The following is a 27462-nucleotide window of genomic DNA, read 5'->3' on the forward strand; positions in this document are numbered from 1 at the left end:
TCAAAGCTTTTGCAGAAGGGGAAAACAGCTAAAACGCACTGTATGAAGAATGCTTTAGCTTACACTGTTTCTTTTAACCAAATGACCTGTTTTCATCATTATCATCATGGTATGAAGGATTGGGCATAGTTTTAGAACCTGATTCACTCAACAACGTTTTGACCATTATTGTTACTTTCAAAGCTTTTGCAGAAGGAGAAAACAGCTAAAACGGACTGTATGATGAAATGCTTGAGCTTACACTGTTTTTTTAAGCAAATGACCTGTTTTCATCATTATTATTATGGTATGAAGGATTAGGCATAGTTTTAGAACCTGATTCACTCAACAACGTTTTGACCCTTATTTTTACATTCAAAGCTTTTGAAGAAGGAGTAAACAGCTAAAACGGACTGTATGAAGAATGCTTTAGGTTACAGTGTTTCTATCAAGCAAATCACCTTTTTTCATCATTATGATTATGGTATGAAGGATTAGGTGTTGTTTTAGAACCTGATTCACTCAACAACGTTTTGACCATTATTGTTACTTTTAAAGTTTTTAAAGAAGGAGAAAACAGCTAAAACGGATTGTATGATGAAATGCTTTAGGTTACAGTGTTTCTATCAAGCAAATGACCTGTTTTCATCATTATTATTATGGTATGAAGGATTAGGCATAGTTTTAGAACCTGATTCACTCAACTACGTTTTGACCCTTATTGTTACTTTCAAAGCTTTTGCAGAAGGAGAAAACAGCTGAAACGGACTGTATGAAGAATGCTTTAGCTTACACTGTTTCTATCAATCAAGTGACCTTTTTTCATCATTATTATTATGGTATGAAGGATTAGGTTTTGTTTTAGAACCTGATTCACTCAACAACGTTTTGACCATTAATGTTACTTTCAAAGCTTCTGCAGAAGGAGTAAACAGCTAAAACGGACTGTATAAAGAATGCTTTAGGTTACAGTGTCTCTATCAAGCAAATCACCTTTTTTCATCATTATTATTATGGTATAAAGGATTAGGTTTTGTTTTAGAACCTGATTCACTCAACAACGTTTTGACCATTAATGTTACTTTCAAAGCTTCTGCATAAGGAGTAAACAGCTAAAACGGACTGTATGAAGAATGCTTTAGGTTACAATGTTTCTATCAAGCAAATCACCTTTTTTCAACATTATTATTATGGTATGAAGGATTAGGTTTTGTTTTAGAACCTGATTTACTCAACAACGTTTTGACCCTTATTTTTACTTTCAAAGCTTTTGCAGAAGGGGAAAACAGCTAAAACGCACTGTATGAAGAATGCTTTAGCTTACACTGTTTCTTTTAACCAAATGACCTGTTTTCATCATTATCATCATGGTATGAAGGATTGGGCATAGTTTTAGAACCTGATTCACTCAACAACGTTTTGACCATTATTGTTACTTTCAAAGCTTTTGCAGAAGGAGAAAACAGCTAAAACGGACTGTATGATGAAATGCTTGAGCTTACACTGTTTTTTTAAGCAAATGACCTGTTTTCATCATTATTATTATGGTATGAAGGATTAGGCATAGTTTTAGAACCTGATTCACTCAACTACGTTTTGACCCTTATTGTTACTTTCAAAGCTTTTGCAGAAGGAGAAAACAGCTGAAACGGACTGTATGAAGAATGCTTTAGCTTACACTGTTTCTATCAATCAAGTGACCTTTTTTCAACATTATCATTATGGTATGAAGGATTAGGTTTTGTTTTAGAACCTGATTCACTCAACAACGTTTTGACCATTAATGTTACTTTCAAAGCTTCTGCAGAAGGAGTAAACAGCTAAAACGGACTGTATAAAGAATGCTTTAGGTTACAGTGTTTCTATCAAGCAAATCACCTTTTTTCATCATTATGATTATGGTATGAAGGATTAGGTTTTGTTTTAGAACCTGATTCACTCAACAACGTTTTGACCCTTATTTTTACTTTCAAAGCTTCTGCATAAGGAGTAAACAGCTAAAACGGACTGTATAAAGAATGCTTTAGGTTACAGTGTTTCTATCAAGCAAATCACCTTTTTTCATCATTATGATTATGGTATGAAGGATTAGGTTTTGTTTTAGAACCTGATTCACTCAACAACGTTTTGACCATTAATGTTACTTTCAAAGCTTTTGAAGAAGAAGTAAACAGCTAAAACGGACTGTATAAAGATTGCTTGAGGTTACAGTGTTTCTATCAAGCAAATGACCTTTTTTCATCATTATCATTATGGTATGAAGGATTAGGTTTTGTTTTAGAACCTTATTCACTCAACTACGTTTTGAACCTTATTGTTACTTTTAAAGCTTTTGCAGAAGGACAAAACAGCTAAAACGCACTGTATGAAGAATGCTTTAGCTCACACTGTTTCTTTTAAGCACATGACCTGTTTTCATCATTATCATCATGGTATGAATGATTAGGCATAGTTTTAGAACCTGATTCACTTAACTACGTTTTGACCCTTATTTTTACTTTCAAAGCTTTTAAAGAAGGAGAAAACATCTAAAACGGATTGTATGATGAAATGCTTGAGCTTACACTGTTCCTTTTAAGCAAATTACCTGTTTTCATCATTATCATCATGGTATGAAGGATTAGGCATAGTTTTAGAACCTGATTCACTCAACTACGTTTTGACCCTTATTGTTAGTTTCAAAGCTTTTAAAGGAGAAAACAGCTAAAACGTATTGTATGATGAAATGCTTGAGCTTACCTGTTCCTTTTAAGCAAATGACCTGTTTTCATCATTATCATCATGGTATGAAGGATAAGGCATAGTTTTAGAACCTGATTCACTCAACTACGTTTTGACCCTTATTGTTACTTTCAAAGCTTTTGAAGGAGAAAACAGCTAAAACGGATTGTATGATGAAATGCTTGAGCTTACACTGTTCCTTTTAAGCAAATGACCTGTTTTCATCATTATCATTATGGTATGAAGGATAAGGCATAGTTTTAGAACCTGATTCACTCAACTACGTTTTGAATCTTATTTTTACTTTCAAAGCTTTTGCAGAAGGGAAAAACAGCTAAAACGCACTGTATGAAGAATGCTTGAGCTTACACTGTTCCTTTTAAGCAAATGACCTGTTTTCATCATTATCATCATGGTATGAAGGATTAGGCATAGTTTTAGAACCTGATTCACTCAACTACGTTTTGACCCTTATTGTTACTTTCAAAGCTTTTGCAGAAGGAGAAAACAGCTGAAACGGACTGTATGAAGAATGCTTTAGCTTACACTGTTTCTATCAATCAAGTGACCTTTTTTCAACATTATCATTATGGTATGAAGGATTAGGTTTTGTTTTAGAACCTGATTCACTCAACTACGTTTTGACCATTTTTGTTACTTTTTAAAGCTTTTGCAGAAGGCAAAAACCACTAAAACGGACGGTAAGAGGAATGCTTTAGCTTACACTGTTTGTATCAAGCAAATGACCTGTTTTCATCATCATCATTATGGTTTAATGGATTAAGTATAGTTTTGGAACCTGGTTCACTCAACTACGTTTTGACCATTTTTGTTACTTTTTAAAGCTTTTGCAGAAGGCAAAAACCACTAAAACGGACGGTAAGAGGAATGCTTTAGCTTACACTGTTTGTATCAAGCAAATGACCTGTTTTCATCATCATCATTATGGTTTAATGGATTAGGTATAGTTTTGGAACCTGATTCACTCAACTACGTTTTGACCCTTATTGTTACTTTCAAAGCTTTTGCAGTAGGAGAAAACAGCTAAAACGCACTGTATGAAGAATGCTTGAGCTTACACTGTTCCTTTTAAGCAAATGACCTGTTTTCATCATTATCATCATGGTATGAAGGATAAGGCATAGTTTTAGAACCTGATTCACTCAACTACGTTTTGACCCTTATTGTTACTTTCAAAGCTTTTGCAGTAGGAGAAAACTTCTAAAACGGATTGTATGAAGAATGCTTGAGCTTACACTGTCTCCTTTAAGGAATTGACCTGTTTTCATCATTATCATCATGGTATGAATGATTAGGCATAGTTTTAGAACCTGATTCACTTAACTACGTTTTGACCCTTATTGTTAGTTTCAAAGCTTTTGCAGTAGGAGAAAACTTCTAAAACGGATTGTATGAAGAATGCTTGAGCTTACACTGTTTCCTTTAAGGAAATAACCTGTTTTCATCATTATCATCATGGTATAAAAGATTAGGTATAGTTTTAGAACCTGATTCACTCAACTACGTTTTGACCATTTTTGTTACTTTTTAAAGCTTTTGCAGAAGGAGAAATCCACTAAAACGGACTGTTTGAAGAATGCTTTAGATTACACTGTTTCTTTTAAGCAAATGACCTGTTTTCATCATTATCATTATGGTATAATGGATTAAGTATAGTTTTGGAACCTGGTTCACTCAACTACGTTTTGACCATTTTTGTTACTTTTTAAAGCTTTTGCAGAAGGCAAAAACCACTAAAACGGACGGTAAGAGGAATGCTTTAGCTTACACTGTTTGTATCAAGCAAATGACCTGTTTTCATCATCATCATTATGGTTTAATGGATTAGGTATAGTTTTGGAACCTGATTCACTCAACTACGTTTTGACCCTTATTGTTACTTTCAAAGCTTTTGCAGTAGGAGAAAACAGCTAAAACGCACTGTATGAAGAATGCTTGAGCTTACACTGTTCCTTTTAAGCAAATGACCTGTTTTCATCATTATCATCATGGTATGAAGGATAAGGCATAGTTTTAGAACCTGATTCACTCAACTACGTTTTGACCCTTATTGTTACTGTACTGTTCTCGCTGAGGTGTAGCAACTCCAACTAAACAGTGAGCTAAACTCTCTCTTATTCATGAACATGAAGACATCCTGAGTTCCTCTTATGCAGATTTATTATCTTCACATTGTGCTGAATCCATACACATGAGATGAGTGATGAGAGACGAGAGAGTGAAACTAGGAAACAAACAGCAAAACACTATAATTAGCTAAGCCACCTAGCTTACATGACCATTACTTTTACAGCAAAAATCAATATGCTTCACAGTTAACTCAGTCAGAACGAGGATTATATACATACAAGCGATGCTTCTGCTGGGGAGTCAACGAACATGATGTATTTTCTCTGGCGCGATGACTGTTTGAATTTCCAATGCGTTATCTAACGTGGTGAATTCTACGTAGCGTCCTACTTCCGGTTTTAGCGCAGTAAACAAATGTCAAAATAAGAGTCTCCATGAACTACTTCCTGTTTTAGCTCAGTAAACCGATGTCAAAATAAGAGTCTGCATGAACTGAAACTATGCCGAGTTAAATGCATAAAAATTCAACTTAAATGCCTAAAGGGCAACACACTCCCCGTCTGACCTTAAAGGTCACTATATTGAATGTCTCTGAACCATCAGTCTTCGGCCAGAAGAAGAACGACCTCTGACACTGGTCTCAAGAACACCTTCACAGTCCCTTGGTCCGCCGTCTTGAGTTCCACCTTCCTTACTTTGCCGTCTCTCCCAGGAAAGACGGCTGTGATCCTTGCCATAGGCCACGCGTTACGTGCAGCTTGACTATTCTTCAGGAGCACAATGTCCCCTTCTTTGAGGTCTCGTTGGACATCTCTCCATTTGCGGCGAGCTTGTAGAGTGGGGAGGAACTCCTGACGCCAGCGACGCCAGAATCTGTCAGCGAGAACCTGAACTTGTTTCCATTGTCTGCTGAGAAGATCATTGTCTGTGAAGTCTCCAGGTGGTGGAGTAACGCCAACCTTCTGGGTGAGTATCATTGCAGGAGACAGTGCAAACGGTGACTCTGGGTCAGTCGAGACTGGAACAAGTGGTCTTGCATTGATTATCGCAGTAACTTCCATCATGAGTGTGCACAAGAGGTCGTGGGTAAGTTGGACGCGGTCTTGGAGCAAGATCCCGTCGAGGATCCGTCTTGACAGGCCTATCATACGTTCCCATGATCCTCCCATATGGGACGCATGGGGAGGATTAAACACCCATGAGCACCCATGTTGACTCAAGAAGTTCTGTACTGTGATGTCGGATTTTTGTTGGCTTAGTCCCAGTTCCTTTGCAGCGGAAACAAAGTTTGTTGCACGGTCTGATCTTATCTGCTTTGCAGGTCCCCGTATGGCAAAGAAACGTCTCAATGCATTGATGCAACTGGACGTATCTAGTGAGTCGATGATCTCGATGTGCACGGCACGGGAGCTCATGCAGCAGAAGAGCATTGCCCACCTTTTGCTTTGGGCCTGTCCTCCTCTTGTACGCCTGGTGACGATTTGCCATGGTCCGAACACATCCACTCCTACATAGGTGAAAGGTGGGCATGTGTGCAAGCGTTCTGGGGGTAAGTCTGCCATGAGCTGTCCCTCTGTTCTTCGGCGTAACTTTCGGCACACTACACAGTTGTGCAAGACAGAGACAACTAGTCGTTTTCCCCCTATGACCCAGAAGCCTGCTGCTCTCAGAGCCCCTTCGGTGAGGTGGCGGCCTTGATGCTTCACCTCTTCATGATACTGTCGCACCAACAGCAAAGAAACGTGGCTGGTCTTGGGAACGATGATTGGATTTATTTCTTGCGCACTCAAGTCAGCGTGCTTTAATCTGCCGCCAACGCGCATCAGACCACCTTCGAGAACAGGTCTGAGCTTGTGAAGGGAACTGTTTTTGGATACAGCGTTTCCAAGCTCGAGAGCCGTGAGCTCTTTTGCAAAGACATCTTCCTGTGCGGCTCTGATAATGATGTGTCTCGCCTGAAGCAACTCATCCGGAGTACGTGGGAGGTTGCAGTGATGCCATCCTTTACACTCACTGGACTTGTCGTGTCTGTAAGTGCCAGCTATATGGATGAGTAGGGCGATAGCCCTGGTAAGGGCGCGCATGCATGAAAAGCGCTGTAACCGCGTGACGGTAAAGCCCCGGTTCTGAGTCTGAGTAAGAAAACTACTCACTTCGGGTCGTATTTCCATGTCTGATTCTGAGTTAACGAGTTCAAACGTCTGGCTTGAGTCTGTGTCAGATGAATTTGGTTTGTGCAAAAAGGCCGGTCCAGTGAACCACATAGTCTTTGTCAATTGGGACGCAGGAACTGACCTGGATGCGTGGTCAGCTGGGTTGTCCTCTGTGTTGACGTAGAACCACTGGTTAGGACTTGTGGACTGACGAATACGTCGGACTCGGTTGTGAACGTAGACATAGAAGCGTTTTGTTTGATTGTGAATGTATCCAAGCACGACCTTGCTGTCACAATAGAACTTGATCGCATCAAATTTCAGCTCCAGTTCATCTCGGATGAGTTCGGCGACTTCCACGGGTAATACTGCGGCACACAATTCCAACCGTGGAATGGTAGGTTCGGACTGTGGGGCCAGCTTAGCCTTTCCGAAGATGAATCCTACTTCGACTTGTCCCTCAGCTTGAATGGTCCTGAGATATGCCACTGCTCCAATGGCCTTTGTGGATGCGTCGGAAAAAACGCATAGCTCTGTGTGTACAGCATTTGGAAGTGATGTTGCTGTGTATGAACGTGGGATATGCAGATTGCTTAAGTCATGCAGTGACTCACGCCATGCTTCCCATTGCTTCAGCTTTTGTTCTGGGAGAGGAGCATCCCAGTCGCAGGCGTTGACGCTGAGTTCTCTCAAGAGACCCTTGCCTTCAATAGTCACGGGTGCGACCATGCCTAAAGGATCGAACACGCTATTCACTGTCGACAGAACTCCCCTGCGAGTGAAGGGTTTCTTGTGCTCTGAGACTGCGAAAGTGAAAGTGTCTGTCGTGGTCTCCCACAACAGTCCCAAACTGCGTTGCACTGGTGTAGCTTCACCGCTAAGGTCGAGGTCTTTCGGAACTGCTCTATCCTCTGGTGCAAAGGCCTGGAGGACGGTTTCGCTGTTTGAGGCGAACTTGTGAAGCCTCAGATTCGATTCGCTGAGAGAGGCCTGCGTTCTCCGTAGGAGGCTGATGGCTTCAGCTTCAGTTGGCACACTGATGAGCCCATCATCTACGTAAAAATGATGTTCGACGAACTGGACTGTGTCTTCTCCGTGTTTGTGAGCACCTTCATGGATGGCTCTCCTTAGTCCGTAGATGGCTACGGACGGTGACGGGCTGTTGCCGAATACATGGACTCTCATCCTGTAGTCGATGATATCCTTAGACATGTCGTTGTCTCTGTACCACAAAAACCTCAGATAGTTCCTATGGTCTCTTCGGACAAGAAAGCAGTGGAACATCTGCTGTATGTCGGCCATCACTGCTACCTGTTCCTTGCGAAAGCGGATCAACACCCCAATGAGGGAATTGTTGAGGTCTGGGCCTGACAGAAGAATGCCATTTAGAGATGTGCCGAAGTACTTTGCGCTGGAGTCAAACACCACGCGGATGCTTCCGGGCTTTTGTGGGTGGTAGACTCCGAAAGTGGGCAGGTACCAACACTCTTCGTTCTCCTCTAGTGGAGGAGCCACTTCAGCATGTCTGTTGTCGAATATTTTCTTCATGAACTCTAGAAACTGGTCTCTCATCTCAGTTTTCCTCCGCAGCGTCTTCTCCAGGGAGGTGAAGCGAGTGAACACCTGCTCGCGGTTGTTCGATAGACGTTGACGGGGAACTCTAAAGGGGAGAGGAGCGACCCAGTTGTTTGACGTGTCTCGGTACGTTTCTTGCTCCATGATTTCCAAAAAGATGGTGTCCTCTATGGACGGGGCAGGTTTGTTGTCGGACTCAGTCTCGTTGAAGACCTTTAATCCAAGAACTTTCGACGATGCCTTGTGTGGTTCGTTCTTTTGCTCCCTGCTGTGGAACACATGTTCAGTCAGCTTCATGAAGCCTTCACATGGTCTGAGAATAGAGGGTCGGCCATTTTCCAGCACACTTGTCTTGAACGTGCTCACGGCTGGTTTGTGTGCGTTCCCTAGGCACACGTCTCCTACCAGGACCCATCCCAAATCCAGTCTTTGTGCAAAGGGGGCGTTGTGAGGTCCGTTAACTTGCTGTCGGACTTTATGGACCCTCACAATGTCTCTGCCCAGCAAGATGAGGATTTCCGCCTTGGGGTCAAGTCCTGGTATGTGTGCCGCTACCCTTCGTAGGTGAGGATGGTGACGGGCTGCATCAGGCGTTGGTATTTCAGAGCGATCGATGAGGATGTCATTACACTCGATTAGAGGTGGTAGCGGTAGGATAGTCTGTCCATCAAGCGATTCGACCTGGAAACCCTCTGCCTTTCTGCCTGACGTCTCAACCAATCCAGAACAAGTCTTCAGTGAGTAGGGGAATGATTGGCCTTTGATGTTGAAAAGCTCAAAGAAGTCTGATCGCACCAGCGAGCGGTTGCTTTGATCGTCCAAAATGACGTACATGTTGGTTGCCTTCTCACGTTGACCTTGAGGGTATATCCTTACCAGACAGATCTTCGAGCAGGATCTTCCTATTTGCTCTGGACCACATACCTGGGTACAGTGTGAGGAGATAGCTGTGCTGTCGCCAGCATGTTCCTCTTCCTCCCCGCCATTGTCTGGTGGGGGTGTAGGCCTTCTGTAGACTTGAGGTGGTGGGCCAGGATGCATAGCAGCATGATGTCGGTCACTGTCGCACTCCATGCACCTTACTGTTGCTTTGCAGTCTCTTGCGAGATGACTGGCTGATGTGCAGCACTTGAAACAAATTCCATTCTCCTTGAGGATGCTCTTTCTTTCTTCGAGGGTCTTGCCTCTAAATGCTCTGCACTTCCTTAATGGATGTGGTTTGTTGTGAATGAGACAGTTTTTCTCTGGCCCGCCGGGCTTTCCCTCCGGTGAGACCGAAGGTGGGTTTTCAACAGAAGAGATGTCCGTCTTGTGAACGGATATCTTTCTTCCATAGTTATTTGAGACTACCTTATCTGACTTCGGTCCGTTGGTGTTGGCGCATAGAACGATGAAACTGGGATCATTTCTCCGGCGTGCTTCATGGCAGATGAAGTCGGCAAAGTAATCGAATGGAGGAAAGTAGCTGTTGTTATCTTCTTTAAACTTGGAGCCGACTGAGAGCCATTTCTCCTGTAGCCCGTGAGGGAGTTTCTCCACGATGGGACCAATGCCTCTGGCGGTATCCAGGTAAGTCAATCCTGCGAGGTAACCTTCTTCTCTAGCACCCTGAAGTTCCATAAGAAGGTCGCCTAGGTCCCTCAGCTTCCCGTAATCTTTGTTTGATATTCTTGGGAATTCGTCCAATCTCTTAAAAAAGGACTTCTCCATTACTTCAGGTGCAGCGTAGCACTCTTGGAGGCGTTCCCAGGCCTTTTTAAGTGCTATATCTGGGTTCCTGACATGTACAGAGCGAATCCTTCTGATGTGTTTCACGGACTCTGGTCCGAGCCATTTAATAAGCAAATCCAACATTTCAGTGGAGGTGAGTCCTAAGCCTGTAGTAGCGTTGCTGAATGATGACTGCCATGCTAAATAATTTTCAGGTTTATCGTCGAATTGGTAGAGACTCGTACTCACCAAATCGCGACGAGCCAGGAATCGTGCCAGGTGTTCTGTTTCAGGTGTCACTCTTGGGATGTATGGTGCGTGCACAGGCACATACGATGGAGCTGCCGCCTTAAGTTGTGGTTTGAGAGGCTGATGTATCATCTTGGTTTTCGCCGGTGCTGTGTTATGCTCAGATGGTCTATTATGGGTTTCAACCTCTTCTTGCCTTTCTTGTAACTGTAAGTTGCGTCCTGATGGAGGATCCCATGTGACGTAGCTCCCTTCTGACGATGCTGCCGCAGGGAATGTTGCATGGGCTGATGCATGAGTTTGTACTACGTTATGTTCGGCTTGCGCTTCGACGTATTCTTTAGTGCGTGTTACAATTTCGCCTTGTAAATTTGCCCTAGAAGATATGTCGGTCTTTATTGAATCTTCTAGATCCAGTTCAGCTGCTTCCAATGCCTCTGCTTGGGCAATGGCTGCAGCTGCCTCTCTTCGAAGTTCGAGTGCGCCTAGTTCGGCTTCCAGCTTTGCTTTTCCTAATTGAAGCTCTGCTTCCTTCGCTGCCCTTTCTACCTTCAGCTGTGCTTCTTCCTCAGCGAATGCTGCTCGTGCCTTCGCTGCCTCTGCTCTAGCGCGTGCCCTTACTGTGGCACTCGATGCCGTTGACTGAGAGCTTTTTGATTTCCTAGTACGCACAGATGCATTGTCAGTCCTTTCTGCTTCCATTTTACCTGAATGTTGAACTCAAGTTGGATTACGCTTTTTCACTGTACTGTTCTCGCTGAGGTGTAGCAACTCCAACTAAACAGTGAGCTAAACTCTCTCTTATTCATGAACATGAAGACATCCTGAGTTCCTCTTATGCAGATTTATTATCTTCACATTGTGCTGAATCCATACACATGAGATGAGTGATGAAAGACGAGAGAGTGAAACTAGGAAACAAACAGCAAAACACTATAATTAGCTAAGCCACCTAGCTTACATGACCATTACTTTTACAGCAAAAATCAATATGCTTCACAGTTAACTCAGTCAGAACGAGGATTATATACATACAAGCGATGCTTCTGCTGGGGAGTCAACGAACATGATGTATTTTCTCTGGCGCGATGACTGTTTGAATTTCCAATGCGTTATCTAACGTGGTGAATTCTACGTAGCGTCCTACTTCCGGTTTTAGCGCAGTAAACAAATGTCAAAATAAGAGTCTCCATGAACTACTTCCTGTTTTAGCTCAGTAAACCGATGTCAAAATAAGAGTCTGCATGAACTGAAACTATGCCGAGTTAAATGCATAAAAATTCAACTTAAATGCCTAAAGGGCAACACAGTTACTTTCAAAGCTTTTGCAGTAGGAGAAAACTTCTAAAACGGATTGTATGAAGAATGCTTGAGCTTACACTGTCTCCTTTAAGGAATTGACCTGTTTTCATCATTATCATCATGGTATGAATGATTAGGCATAGTTTTAGAACCTGATTCACTTAACTACGTTTTGACCCTTATTGTTAGTTTCAAAGCTTTTGCAGTAGGAGAAAACTTCTAAAACGGATTGTATGAAGAATGCTTGAGCTTACACTGTTTCCTTTAAGGAAATAACCTGTTTTCATCATTATCATCATGGTATAAAAGATTAGGTATAGTTTTAGAACCTGATTCACTCAACTACGTTTTGACCATTTTTGTTACTTTTTAAAGCTTTTGCAGAAGGAGAAAACCACTAAAACGGACTGTTTGAAGAATGCTTTAGATTACACTGTTTCTTTTAAGCAAATGACCTGTTTTCATCATTATCATTATGGTATAATGGATTAAGTATAGTTTTGGAACCTGGTTCACTCAACTACGTTTTGACCATTTTTGTTACTTTTTAAAGCTTTTGCAGAAGGACAAAACAGCTAAAACGCACTGTATGAAGAATGCTTTAGCTCACACTGTTTCTTTTAAGCACATGACCTGTTTTCATCATTATCATCATGGTATGAATGATTAGGCATAGTTTTAGAACCTGATTCACTTAACTACGTTTTGACCCTTATTTTTACTTTCAAAGCTTTTAAAGAAGGAGAAAACATCTAAAACGGATTGTATGATGAAATGCTTGAGCTTACACTGTTCCTTTTAAGCAAATTACCTGTTTTCATCATTATCATCATGGTATGAAGGATTAGGCATAGTTTTAGAACCTGATTCACTCAACTACGTTTTGACCCTTATTGTTAGTTTCAAAGCTTTTAAAGGAGAAAACAGCTAAAACGTATTGTATGATGAAATGCTTGAGCTTACCTGTTCCTTTTAAGCAAATGACCTGTTTTCATCATTATCATCATGGTATGAAGGATAAGGCATAGTTTTAGAACCTGATTCACTCAACTACGTTTTGACCCTTATTGTTACTTTCAAAGCTTTTGAAGGAGAAAACAGCTAAAACGGATTGTATGATGAAATGCTTGAGCTTACACTGTTCCTTTTAAGCAAATGACCTGTTTTCATCATTATCATTATGGTATGAAGGATAAGGCATAGTTTTAGAACCTGATTCACTCAACTACGTTTTGAATCTTATTTTTACTTTCAAAGCTTTTGCAGAAGGGAAAAACAGCTAAAACGCACTGTATGAAGAATGCTTGAGCTTACACTGTTCCTTTTAAGCAAATGACCTGTTTTCATCATTATCATCATGGTATGAAGGATTAGGCATAGTTTTAGAACCTGATTCACTCAACTACGTTTTGACCCTTATTGTTACTTTCAAAGCTTTTGCAGAAGGAGAAAACAGCTGAAACGGACTGTATGAAGAATGCTTTAGCTTACACTGTTTCTATCAATCAAGTGACCTTTTTTCAACATTATCATTATGGTATGAAGGATTAGGTTTTGTTTTAGAACCTGATTCACTCAACTACGTTTTGACCATTTTTGTTACTTTTTAAAGCTTTTGCAGAAGGCAAAAACCACTAAAACGGACGGTAAGAGGAATGCTTTAGCTTACACTGTTTGTATCAAGCAAATGACCTGTTTTCATCATCATCATTATGGTTTAATGGATTAAGTATAGTTTTGGAACCTGGTTCACTCAACTACGTTTTGACCATTTTTGTTACTTTTTAAAGCTTTTGCAGAAGGCAAAAACCACTAAAACGGACGGTAAGAGGAATGCTTTAGCTTACACTGTTTGTATCAAGCAAATGACCTGTTTTCATCATCATCATTATGGTTTAATGGATTAGGTATAGTTTTGGAACCTGATTCACTCAACTACGTTTTGACCCTTATTGTTACTTTCAAAGCTTTTGCAGTAGGAGAAAACAGCTAAAACGCACTGTATGAAGAATGCTTGAGCTTACACTGTTCCTTTTAAGCAAATGACCTGTTTTCATCATTATCATCATGGTATGAAGGATAAGGCATAGTTTTAGAACCTGATTCACTCAACTACGTTTTGACCCTTATTGTTACTTTCAAAGCTTTTGCAGTAGGAGAAAACTTCTAAAACGGATTGTATGAAGAATGCTTGAATTTACACTGTTTCCTTTAAGGAAATAACCTGTTTTCATCATTATCATCATGGTATAAAAGATTAGGTATAGTTTTAGAACCTGATTCACTCAACTACGTTTTGACCATTTTTGTTACTTTTTAAAGCTTTTGCAGAAGGAGAAAACCACTAAAACGGACTGTTTGAAGAATGCTTTAGATTACACTGTTTCTTTTAAGCAAATGACCTGTTTTCATCATTATCATTATGGTATAATGGATTAAGTATAGTTTTGGAACCTGGTTCACTCAACTACGTTTTGACCATTTTTGTTACTTTTTAAAGCTTTTGCAGAAGGACAAAACAGCTAAAACGCACTGTATGAAGAATGCTTTAGCTCACACTGTTTCTTTTAAGCACATGACCTGTTTTCATCATTATCATCATGGTATGAATGATTAGGCATAGTTTTAGAACCTGATTCACTTAACTACGTTTTGACCCTTATTTTTACTTTCAAAGCTTTTAAAGAAGGAGAAAACATCTAAAACGGATTGTATGATGAAATGCTTGAGCTTACACTGTTCCTTTTAAGCAAATTACCTGTTTTCATCATTATCATCATGGTATGAAGGATTAGGCATAGTTTTAGAACCTGATTCACTCAACTACGTTTTGACCCTTATTGTTAGTTTCAAAGCTTTTAAAGGAGAAAACAGCTAAAACGTATTGTATGATGAAATGCTTGAGCTTACCTGTTCCTTTTAAGCAAATGACCTGTTTTCATCATTATCATCATGGTATGAAGGATAAGGCATAGTTTTAGAACCTGATTCACTCAACTACGTTTTGACCCTTATTGTTACTTTCAAAGCTTTTGAAGGAGAAAACAGCTAAAACGGATTGTATGATGAAATGCTTGAGCTTACACTGTTCCTTTTAAGCAAATGACCTGTTTTCATCATTATCATTATGGTATGAAGGATAAGGCATAGTTTTAGAACCTGATTCACTCAACTACGTTTTGAATCTTATTTTTACTTTCAAAGCTTTTGCAGAAGGGAAAAACAGCTAAAACGCACTGTATGAAGAATGCTTGAGCTTACACTGTTCCTTTTAAGCAAATGACCTGTTTTCATCATTATCATCATGGTATGAAGGATTAGGCATAGTTTTAGAACCTGATTCACTCAACTACGTTTTGACCCTTATTGTTACTTTCAAAGCTTTTGCAGAAGGAGAAAACAGCTGAAACGGACTGTATGAAGAATGCTTTAGCTTACACTGTTTCTATCAATCAAGTGACCTTTTTTCAACATTATCATTATGGTATGAAGGATTAGGTTTTGTTTTAGAACCTGATTCACTCAACTACGTTTTGACCATTTTTGTTACTTTTTAAAGCTTTTGCAGAAGGCAAAAACCACTAAAACGGACGGTAAGAGGAATGCTTTAGCTTACACTGTTTGTATCAAGCAAATGACCTGTTTTCATCATCATCATTATGGTTTAATGGATTAAGTATAGTTTTGGAACCTGGTTCACTCAACTACGTTTTGACCATTTTTGTTACTTTTTAAAGCTTTTGCAGAAGGCAAAAACCACTAAAACGGACGGTAAGAGGAATGCTTTAGCTTACACTGTTTGTATCAAGCAAATGACCTGTTTTCATCATCATCATTATGGTTTAATGGATTAGGTATAGTTTTGGAACCTGATTCACTCAACTACGTTTTGACCCTTATTGTTACTTTCAAAGCTTTTGCAGTAGGAGAAAACAGCTAAAACGCACTGTATGAAGAATGCTTGAGCTTACACTGTTCCTTTTAAGCAAATGACCTGTTTTCATCATTATCATCATGGTATGAAGGATAAGGCATAGTTTTAGAACCTGATTCACTCAACTACGTTTTGACCCTTATTGTTACTTTCAAAGCTTTTGCAGTAGGAGAAAACTTCTAAAACGGATTGTATGAAGAATGCTTGAGCTTACACTGTCTCCTTTAAGGAATTGACCTGTTTTCATCATTATCATCATGGTATGAATGATTAGGCATAGTTTTAGAACCTGATTCACTTAACTACGTTTTGACCCTTATTGTTAGTTTCAAAGCTTTTGCAGTAGGAGAAAACTTCTAAAACGGATTGTATGAAGAATGCTTGAGCTTACACTGTTTCCTTTAAGGAAATAACCTGTTTTCATCATTATCATCATGGTATAAAAGATTAGGTATAGTTTTAGAACCTGATTCACTCAACTACGTTTTGACCATTTTTGTTACTTTTTAAAGCTTTTGCAGAAGGAGAAATCCACTAAAACGGACTGTTTGAAGAATGCTTTAGATTACACTGTTTCTTTTAAGCAAATGACCTGTTTTCATCATTATCATTATGGTATAATGGATTAAGTATAGTTTTGGAACCTGGTTCACTCAACTACGTTTTGACCATTTTTGTTACTTTTTAAAGCTTTTGCAGAAGGCAAAAACCACTAAAACGGACGGTAAGAGGAATGCTTTAGCTTACACTGTTTGTATCAAGCAAATGACCTGTTTTCATCATCATCATTATGGTTTAATGGATTAGGTATAGTTTTGGAACCTGATTCACTCAACTACGTTTTGACCCTTATTGTTACTTTCAAAGCTTTTGCAGTAGGAGAAAACAGCTAAAACGCACTGTATGAAGAATGCTTGAGCTTACACTGTTCCTTTTAAGCAAATGACCTGTTTTCATCATTATCATCATGGTATGAAGGATAAGGCATAGTTTTAGAACCTGATTCACTCAACTACGTTTTGACCCTTATTGTTACTTTCAAAGCTTTTGCAGTAGGAGAAAACTTCTAAAACGGATTGTATGAAGAATGCTTGAGCTTACACTGTCTCCTTTAAGGAATTGACCTGTTTTCATCATTATCATCATGGTATGAATGATTAGGCATAGTTTTAGAACCTGATTCACTTAACTACGTTTTGACCCTTATTGTTAGTTTCAAAGCTTTTGCAGTAGGAGAAAACTTCTAAAACGGATTGTATGAAGAATGCTTGAGCTTACACTGTTTCCTTTAAGGAAATAACCTGTTTTCATCATTATCATCATGGTATAAAAGATTAGGTATAGTTTTAGAACCTGATTCACTCAACTACGTTTTGACCATTTTTGTTACTTTTTAAAGCTTTTGCAGAAGGAGAAAACCACTAAAACGGACTGTTTGAAGAATGCTTTAGATTACACTGTTTCTTTTAAGCAAATGACCTGTTTTCATCATTATCATTATGGTATAATGGATTAAGTATAGTTTTGGAACCTGGTTCACTCAACTACGTTTTGACCATTTTTGTTACTTTTTAAAGCTTTTGCAGAAGGACAAAACAGCTAAAACGCACTGTATGAAGAAGGCTTTAGCTCACACTGTTTCTTTTAAGCAAATGACCTGTTTTCATCATTATCATCATTGTATGAAGGATTAGGCATAGTTTTAGAACCTAATTCACTCAACTACGTTTTGACCCTTATTGTTACTTTTAAAGTTTTTAAAGAAGGAGAAAACAGCTAAAACGGATTGTATGATGAAATGCTTTAGGTTACAGTGTTTCTATCAAGCAAATGACCTGTTTTCATCATTATTATTATGGTATGAAGGATTAGGCATAGTTTTAGAACCTGATTCACTCAACTACGTTTTGACCCTTATTGTTACTTTCAAAGCTTTTGCAGAAGGAGAAAACAGCTGAAACGGACTGTATGAAGAATGCTTTAGCTTACACTGTTTCTATCAATCAAGTGACCTTTTTTCATCATTATTATTATGGTATGAAGGATTAGGTTTTGTTTTAGAACCTGATTCACTCAACAACGTTTTGACCATTAATGTTACTTTCAAAGCTTCTGCAGAAGGAGTAAACAGCTAAAACGGACTGTATAAAGAATGCTTTAGGTTACAGTGTCTCTATGAAGCAAATCACCTTTTTTCATCATTATTATTATGGTATAAAGGATTAGGTTTTGTTTTAGAACCTGATTCACTCAACAACGTTTTGACCATTAATGTTACTTTCAAAGCTTCTGCATAAGGAGTAAACAGCTAAAACGCACTGTATGAAGAATGCTTGAGCTTACACTGTTCCTTTTAAGCAAATGACCTGTTTTCATCATTATCATCATGGTATAAAAGATTAGGTATAGTTTTAGAACCTGATTCACTCAACTACGTTTTGACCATTTTTGTTACTTTTTAAAGCTTTTGCAGAAGGAGAAAACAGCTGAAACGGACTGTATGAAGAATGCTTTAGCTTACACTGTTTCTATCAATCAAGTGACCTTTTTTCAACATTATCATTATGGTATGAAGGATTAGGTTTTGTTTTAGAACCTGATTCACTCAACTACGTTTTGACCATTTTTGTTACTTTTTAAAGCTTTTGCAGAAGGCAAAAACCACTAAAACGGACGGTAAGAGGAATGCTTTAGCTTACACTGTTTGTATCAAGCAAATGACCTGTTTTCATCATCATCATTATGGTTTAATGGATTAAGTATAGTTTTGGAACCTGGTTCACTCAACTACGTTTTGACCATTTTTGTTACTTTTTAAAGCTTTTGCAGAAGGCAAAAACCACTAAAACGGACGGTAAGAGGAATGCTTTAGCTTACACTGTTTGTATCAAGCAAATGACCTGTTTTCATCATCATCATTATGGTTTAATGGATTAGGTATAGTTTTGGAACCTGATTCACTCAACTACGTTTTGACCCTTATTGTTACTTTCAAAGCTTTTGCAGTAGGAGAAAACAGCTAAAACGCACTGTATGAAGAATGCTTGAGCTTACACTGTTCCTTTTAAGCAAATGACCTGTTTTCATCATTATCATCATGGTATGAAGGATAAGGCATAGTTTTAGAACCTGATTCACTCAACTACGTTTTGACCCTTATTGTTACTTTCAAAGCTTTTGCAGTAGGAGAAAACTTCTAAAACGGATTGTATGAAGAATGCTTGAGCTTACACTGTCTCCTTTAAGGAATTGACCTGTTTTCATCATTATCATCATGGTATGAATGATTAGGCATAGTTTTAGAACCTGATTCACTTAACTACGTTTTGACCCTTATTGTTAGTTTCAAAGCTTTTGCAGTAGGAGAAAACTTCTAAAACGGATTGTATGAAGAATGCTTGAGCTTACACTGTTTCCTTTAAGGAAATAACCTGTTTTCATCATTATCATCATGGTATAAAAGATTAGGTATAGTTTTAGAACCTGATTCACTCAACTACGTTTTGACCATTTTTGTTACTTTTTAAAGCTTTTGCAGAAGGAGAAATCCACTAAAACGGACTGTTTGAAGAATGCTTTAGATTACACTGTTTCTTTTAAGCAAATGACCTGTTTTCATCATTATCATTATGGTATAATGGATTAAGTATAGTTTTGGAACCTGGTTCACTCAACTACGTTTTGACCATTTTTGTTACTTTTTAAAGCTTTTGCAGAAGGCAAAAACCACTAAAACGGACGGTAAGAGGAATGCTTTAGCTTACACTGTTTGTATCAAGCAAATGACCTGTTTTCATCATCATCATTATGGTTTAATGGATTAGGTATAGTTTTGGAACCTGATTCACTCAACTACGTTTTGACCCTTATTGTTACTTTCAAAGCTTTTGCAGTAGGAGAAAACAGCTAAAACGCACTGTATGAAGAATGCTTGAGCTTACACTGTTCCTTTTAAGCAAATGACCTGTTTTCATCATTATCATCATGGTATGAAGGATAAGGCATAGTTTTAGAACCTGATTCACTCAACTACGTTTTGACCCTTATTGTTACTTTCAAAGCTTTTGCAGTAGGAGAAAACTTCTAAAACGGATTGTATGAAGAATGCTTGAGCTTACACTGTCTCCTTTAAGGAATTGACCTGTTTTCATCATTATCATCATGGTATGAATGATTAGGCATAGTTTTAGAACCTGATTCACTTAACTACGTTTTGACCCTTATTGTTAGTTTCAAAGCTTTTGCAGTAGGAGAAAACTTCTAAAACGGATTGTATGAAGAATGCTTGAGCTTACACTGTTTCCTTTAAGGAAATAACCTGTTTTCATCATTATCATCATGGTATAAAAGATTAGGTATAGTTTTAGAACCTGATTCACTCAACTACGTTTTGACCATTTTTGTTACTTTTTAAAGCTTTTGCAGAAGGAGAAAACCACTAAAACGGACTGTTTGAAGAATGCTTTAGATTACACTGTTTCTTTTAAGCAAATGACCTGTTTTCATCATTATCATTATGGTATAATGGATTAAGTATAGTTTTGGAACCTGGTTCACTCAACTACGTTTTGACCATTTTTGTTACTTTTTAAAGCTTTTGCAGAAGGACAAAACAGCTAAAACGCACTGTATGAAGAAGGCTTTAGCTCACACTGTTTCTTTTAAGCAAATGACCTGTTTTCATCATTATCATCATTGTATGAAGGATTAGGCATAGTTTTAGAACCTAATTCACTCAACTACGTTTTGACCCTTATTGTTACTTTTAAAGTTTTTAAAGAAGGAGAAAACAGCTAAAACGGATTGTATGATGAAATGCTTTAGGTTACAGTGTTTCTATCAAGCAAATGACCTGTTTTCATCATTATTATTATGGTATGAAGGATTAGGCATAGTTTTAGAACCTGATTCACTCAACTACGTTTTGACCCTTATTGTTACTTTCAAAGCTTTTGCAGAAGGAGAAAACAGCTGAAACGGACTGTATGAAGAATGCTTTAGCTTACACTGTTTCTATCAATCAAGTGACCTTTTTTCATCATTATTATTATGGTATGAAGGATTAGGTTTTGTTTTAGAACCTGATTCACTCAACAACGTTTTGACCATTAATGTTACTTTCAAAGCTTCTGCAGAAGGAGTAAACAGCTAAAACGGACTGTATAAAGAATGCTTTAGGTTACAGTGTCTCTATGAAGCAAATCACCTTTTTTCATCATTATTATTATGGTATAAAGGATTAGGTTTTGTTTTAGAACCTGATTCACTCAACAACGTTTTGACCATTAATGTTACTTTCAAAGCTTCTGCATAAGGAGTAAACAGCTAAAACGCACTGTATGAAGAATGCTTGAGCTTACACTGTTCCTTTTAAGCAAATGACCTGTTTTCATCATTATCATCATGGTATAAAAGATTAGGTATAGTTTTAGAACCTGATTCACTCAACTACGTTTTGACCATTTTTGTTACTTTTTAAAGCTTTTGCAGAAGGAGAAAACCACTAAAACGGACTGTTTGAAGAATGCTTTAGATTACACTGTTTCTTTTAAGCAAATGACCTGTTTTCATCATTATCATTATGGTATAATGGATTAAGTATAGTTTTGGAACCTGGTTCACTCAACTACGTTTTGACCATTTTTGTTACTTTTTAAAGCTTTTGCAGAAGGCAAAAACCACTAAAACGGACGGTAAGAGGAATGCTTTAGCTTACACTGTTTGTATCAAGCAAATGACCTGTTTTCATCATCATCATTATGGTTTAATGGATTAGGTATAGTTTTGGAACCTGATTCACTCAACTACGTTTTGACCCTTATTGTTACTTTCAAAGCTTTTGCAGTAGGAGAAAACAGCTAAAACGCACTGTATGAAGAATGCTTGAGCTTACACTGTTCCTTTTAAGCAAATGACCTGTTTTCATCATTATCATCATGGTATAATGGATTAAGTATAGTTTTGGAACCTGGTTCACTCAACTACGTTTTGACCATTTTTGTTACTTTTTAAAGCTTTTGCAGAAGGCAAAAACCACTAAAACGGACGGTAAGAGGAATGCTTTAGCTTACACTGTTTGTATCAAGCAAATGACCTGTTTTCATCATCATCATTATGGTTTAATGGATTAGGTATAGTTTTGGAACCTGATTCACTCAACTACGTTTTGACCATTTTTGTTACTTTTTAAAGCTTTTGCAGAAGGACAAAACAGCTAAAACGCACTGTATGAAGAAGGCTTTAGCTCACACTGTTTCTTTTAAGCAAATGACCTGTTTTCATCATTATCATCATTGTATGAAGGATTAGGCATAGTTTTAGAACCTAATTCACTCAACTACGTTTTGACCCTTATTGTTACTTTTAAAGTTTTTAAAGAAGGAGAAAACAGCTAAAACGGATTGTATGATGAAATGCTTGAGCTTACACTGTTTTTTTAAGCAAATGACCTGTTTTCATCATTATTATTATGGTATGAAGGATTAGGCATAGTTTTAGAACCTGATTCACTCAACTACGTTTTGACCCTTATTGTTACTTTCAAAGCTTTTGCAGAAGGAGAAAACAGCTGAAACGGACTGTATGAAGAATGCTTTAGCTTACACTGTTTCTATCAATCAAGTGACCTTTTTTCATCATTATCATTATGGTATGAAGGATTAGGTTTTGTTTTAGAACCTGATTCACTCAACAACGTTTTGACCATTAATGTTACTTTCAAAGCTTCTGCAGAAGGAGTAAACAGCTAAAACGGACTGTATAAAGAATGCTTTAGGTTACAGTGTCTCTATCAAGCAAATCACCTTTTTTCATCATTATTATTATGGTATAAAGGATTAGGTTTTGTTTTAGAACCTGATTCACTCAACAACGTTTTGACCATTAATGTTATTTTCAAAGCTGTTGAAGGAGTAAACAGCTAAAACAGACTGTATAAAGAATGCTTTAGGTTACAGTGTTTCTATCAAGCAAATCACCTTTTTTCATCATTATGATTATGGTATGAAGGATTAGGTTTTGTTTTAGAACCTGATTCACTCAACAACGTTTTGACCCTTATTTTTACATTCAAAGCTTTTGAAGAAGGAGTAAACAGCTAAAACGGACTGTATGAAGAATGCTTTAGGTTACAGTGTTTCTATCAAGCAAATCACCTTTTTTCATCATTATGATTATGGTATGAAGGATTAGGTGTTGTTTTAGAACCTGATTCACTCAACAACGTTTTGACCATTAATGTTATTTTCAAAGCTGTTGAAGGAGTAAACAGCTAAAACAGACTGTATAAAGAATGCTTTAGGTTACAGTGTTTCTATCAAGCAAATCACCTTTTTTCATCATTATGATTATGGTATGAAGGATTAGGTTTTGTTTTAGAACCTGATTCACTCAACAACGTTTTGACCCTTATTTTTACTTTCAAAGCTTTTGCAGAAGGGGAAAACAGCTAAAACGCACTGTATGAAGAATGCTTTAGCTTACACTGTTTCTTTTAACCAAATGACCTGTTTTCATCATTATCCTCATGGTATGAAGGATTGGGCATAGTTTTAGAACCTGATTCACTCAACTACGTTTTGACCCTTATTGTTACTTTCAAAGCTTTTGCAGTAGGAGAAAACTTGTAAAACGGATTGTATGAAGAATGCTTGAGCTTAGACTGTTTCCTTTAACCAAATGACCTGTTTTCATCATTATTATTATGGTATAAAAGATTAGGTATAGTTTTAGAACCTGATTCACTCAACTACGTTTTGAACCTTATTGTTACTTTTAAAGCTTTTGCAGAAGGACAAAACAGCTAAAACGCACTGTATGAAGAATGCTTTAGCTCACACTGTTTCTTTTAAGCAAATGACCTGTTTTCATCATTATCATCATTGTATGAAGGATTAGCCATAGTTTTAGAACCTAATTCACTCAACTACGTTTTGACCCTTATTGTTACTTTCAAAGTTTTTAAAGAAGGAGAAAACAGCTAAAACGGATTGTATGATGAAATGCTTTAGGTTACAGTGTTTCTATCAAGCAAATCACCCTTTTTCATCATTATGATTATGGTATGAAGGATTAGGTTTTGTTTTAGCACCTGATTCACTCAACAACGTTTTGACCATTAATGTTATTTTCAAAGCTTCTGCAGAAGGAGTAAACAGCTAAAACAGACTGTATAAAGAATGCTTTAGGTTACAGTGTTTCTATCAAGCAAATCACCTTTTTAAATCATTATGATTATGGTATGAAGGATTAGGTTTTGTTTTAGCACCTGATTCACTCAACAACGTTTTGACCATTATTGTTACTTTCAAAGCTTTTGCAGAAGGAGAAAACAGCTAAAACGGACTGTATGATGAAATGCTTGAGCTTACACTGTTTTTTTAAGCAAATGACCTGTTTTCATCATTATTATTATGGTATGAAGGATTAGGCATAGTTTTAGAACCTGATTCACTCAACAACGTTTTGACCATTAATGTTACTTTCAAAGCTTTTGAAGAAGGAGTAAACAGCTAAAACGGACTGTATGAAGAATGCTTTAGGTTACAGTGTTTCTATCAAGCAAATCACCTTTTTTCATCATTATGATTATGGTATGAAGGATTAGGTGTTGTTTTAGAACCTGATTCACTCAACAACGTTTTGACCCTTATTGTTACTTTCAAAGCTTTTAAAGGAGAAAACAGCTAAAACGGATTGTATGATGAAATGCTTGAGCTTACACTGTTTCTTTTAAGCAAATGACCTGTTTTCATCATTATCATTATGGTATAATGGATTAAGTATAGTTTTGGAACCTGGTTCACTCAACTACGTTTTGACCATTTTTGTTACTTTTTAAAGCTTTTGCAGAAGGCAAAAACCACTAAAACGGACGGTAAGAGGAATGCTTTAGGTTACAGTGTTTCTATCAAGCAAATCACCTTTTTTCATCATTATGATTATGGTATGAAGGATTAGGTGTTGTTTTAGAACCTGATTCACTCAACAACGTTTTGACCATTAATGTTATTTTCAAAGCTGTTGAAGGAGTAAACAGCTAAAACAGACTGTATAAAGAATGCTTTAGGTTACAGTGTTTCTATCAAGCAAATCACCTTTTTTCATCATTATTATTATGGTATGAAGGATTAGGTTTTGTTTTAGAACCTGATTCACTCAACAACGTTTTGACCATTAATGTTACTTTCAAAGCTTTTGAAGAAGGAGTAAACAGCTAAAACGGACTGTATGAAGAATGCTTTAGGTTACAGTGTTTCTATCAAGCAAATCACCTTTTTTCATCATTATGATTATGGTATGAAGGATTAGGTGTTGTTTTAGAACCTGATTCACTCAACAACGTTTTGACCCTTATTGTTACTTTCAAAGCTTTTAAAGGAGAAAACAGCTAAAACGGATTGTATGATGAAATGCTTGAGCTTACACTGTTTCTTTTAAGCAAATGACCTGTTTTCATCATTATCATTATGGTATAATGGATTAAGTATAGTTTTGGAACCTGGTTCACTCAACTACGTTTTGACCATTTTTGTTACTTTTTAAAGCTTTTGCAGAAGGCAAAAACCACTAAAACGGACGGTAAGAGGAATGCTTTAGGTTACAGTGTTTCTATCAAGCAAATCACCTTTTTTCATCATTATGATTATGGTATGAAGGATTAGGTGTTGTTTTAGAACCTGATTCACTCAACAACGTTTTGACCATTAATGTTATTTTCAAAGCTGTTGAAGGAGTAAACAGCTAAAACAGACTGTATAAAGAATGCTTTAGGTTACAGTGTTTCTATCAAGCAAATCACCTTTTTTCATCATTATTATTATGGTATGAAGGATTAGGTTTTGTTTTAGAACCTGATTCACTCAACAACGTTTTGACCCTTATTTTTACTTTCAAAGCTTTTGCAGAAGGGGAAAACAGCTAAAACGCACTGTATGAAGAATGCTTTAGCTTACACTGTTTCTTTTAACCAAATGACCTGTTTTCATCATTATCCTCATGGTATGAAGGATTGGGCATAGTTTTAGAACCTGATTCACTCAACTACGTTTTGACCCTTATTGTTACTTTCAAAGCTTTTGCAGTAGGAGAAAACTTGTAAAACGGATTGTATGAAGAATGCTTGAGCTTAGACTGTTTCCTTTAACCAAATGACCTGTTTTCATCATTATTATTATGGTATAAAAGATTAGGTATAGTTTTAGAACCTGATTCACTCAACTACGTTTTGAACCTTATTGTTACTTTTAAAGCTTTTGCAGAAGGACAAAACAGCTAAAACGCACTGTATGAAGAATGCTTTAGCTCACACTGTTTCTTTTAAGCAAATGACCTGTTTTCATCATTATCATCATTGTATGAAGGATTAGCCATAGTTTTAGAACCTAATTCACTCAACTACGTTTTGACCCTTATTGTTACTTTCAAAGTTTTTAAAGAAGGAGAAAACAGCTAAAACGGATTGTATGATGAAATGCTTTAGGTTACAGTGTTTCTATCAAGCAAATCACCCTTTTTCATCATTATGATTATGGTATGAAGGATTAGGTTTTGTTTTAGCACCTGATTCACTCAACAACGTTTTGACCATTAATGTTATTTTCAAAGCTGTTGAAGGAGTAAACAGCTAAAACAGACTGTATAAAGAATGCTTTAGGTTACAGTGTTTCTATCAAGCAAATCACCTTTTTAAATCATTATGATTATGGTATGAAGGATTAGGTTTTGTTTTAGCACCTGATTCACTCAACAACGTTTTGACCATTATTGTTACTTTCAAAGCTTTTGCAGAAGGAGAAAACAGCTAAAACGGACTGTATGATGAAATGCTTGAGCTTACACTGTTTTTTTAAGCAAATGACCTGTTTTCATCATTATTATTATGGTATGAAGGATTAGGCATAGTTTTAGAACCTGATTAACTCAACTACGTTTTGACCCTTATTGTTACTTTCAAAGCTTTTGCAGAAGGAGAAAACAGCTGAAACGGACTGTATGAAGAATGCTTTAGCTTACACTGTTTCTATCAATCAAGTGACCTTTTTTCATCATTATCATTATGGTATGAAGGATTAGGTTTTGTTTTAGAACCTGATTCACTCAACAACGTTTTGACCATTAATGTTACTTTCAAAGCTTCTGCATAAGGAGTAAACAGCTAAAACGGACTGTATAAAGAATGCTTTAGTTTACAGTGTTTCTATCAATCAAGTGACCTTTTTTCATCATTATGATTATGGTATGAAGGATTAGGTTTTGTTTTAGCACCTGATTCACTCAACAACGTTTTGACCATTATTGTTACTTTCAAAGCTTTTGCAGAAGGAGAAAACAGCTAAAACGGACTGTATGATGAAATGCTTGAGCTTACACTGTTTTTTTAAGCAAATGACCTGTTTTCATCATTATTATTATGGTATGAAGGATTAGGCATAGTTTTAGAACCTGATTCACTCAACTACGTTTTGACCCTTATTGTTACTTTCAAAGCTTTTGCAGAAGGAGAAAACAGCTGAAACGGACTGTATGAAGAATGCTTTAGCTTACACTGTTTCTATCAATCAAGTGACCTTTTTTCATCATTATTATTATGGTATGAAGGATTAGGTTTTGTTTTAGAACCTGATTCACTCAACAACGTTTTGACCATTAATGTTACTTTCAAAGCTTTTGAAGAAGGAGTAAACAGCTAAAACGGACTGTATGAAGAATGCTTTAGGTTACAGTGTTTCTATCAAGCAAATCACCTTT

At 37.4% G+C, this 27462-nt stretch overlaps 1 protein-coding gene across 1 annotated transcript; it reads right to left on the bottom strand.

Annotated features, from left to right (window-relative positions):
• Nucleotides 1-4780: 4780 nt before the first annotated feature.
• Nucleotides 4781-11180, bottom strand: LOC134135330 (uncharacterized). The gene is made up of 2 exons (XM_062566721.1): nucleotides 5070-11180; nucleotides 4781-4945 (listed from the first exon to the last, which is right to left on the bottom strand). The coding sequence occupies exon 1, from the start codon at nucleotides 11178-11180 to the stop codon at nucleotides 5391-5393; it is 5790 nt and encodes a 1929-aa protein (XP_062422705.1). The 3' UTR covers nucleotides 4781-4945; nucleotides 5070-5390.
• Nucleotides 11181-27462: the final 16282 nt, after the last annotated feature.

Source organism: Pungitius pungitius, chromosome 13, assembly GCF_949316345.1.
Source record: "Pungitius pungitius chromosome 13, fPunPun2.1, whole genome shotgun sequence".
NCBI classification, from domain to species: domain Eukaryota; kingdom Metazoa; phylum Chordata; class Actinopteri; order Perciformes; family Gasterosteidae; genus Pungitius; species Pungitius pungitius.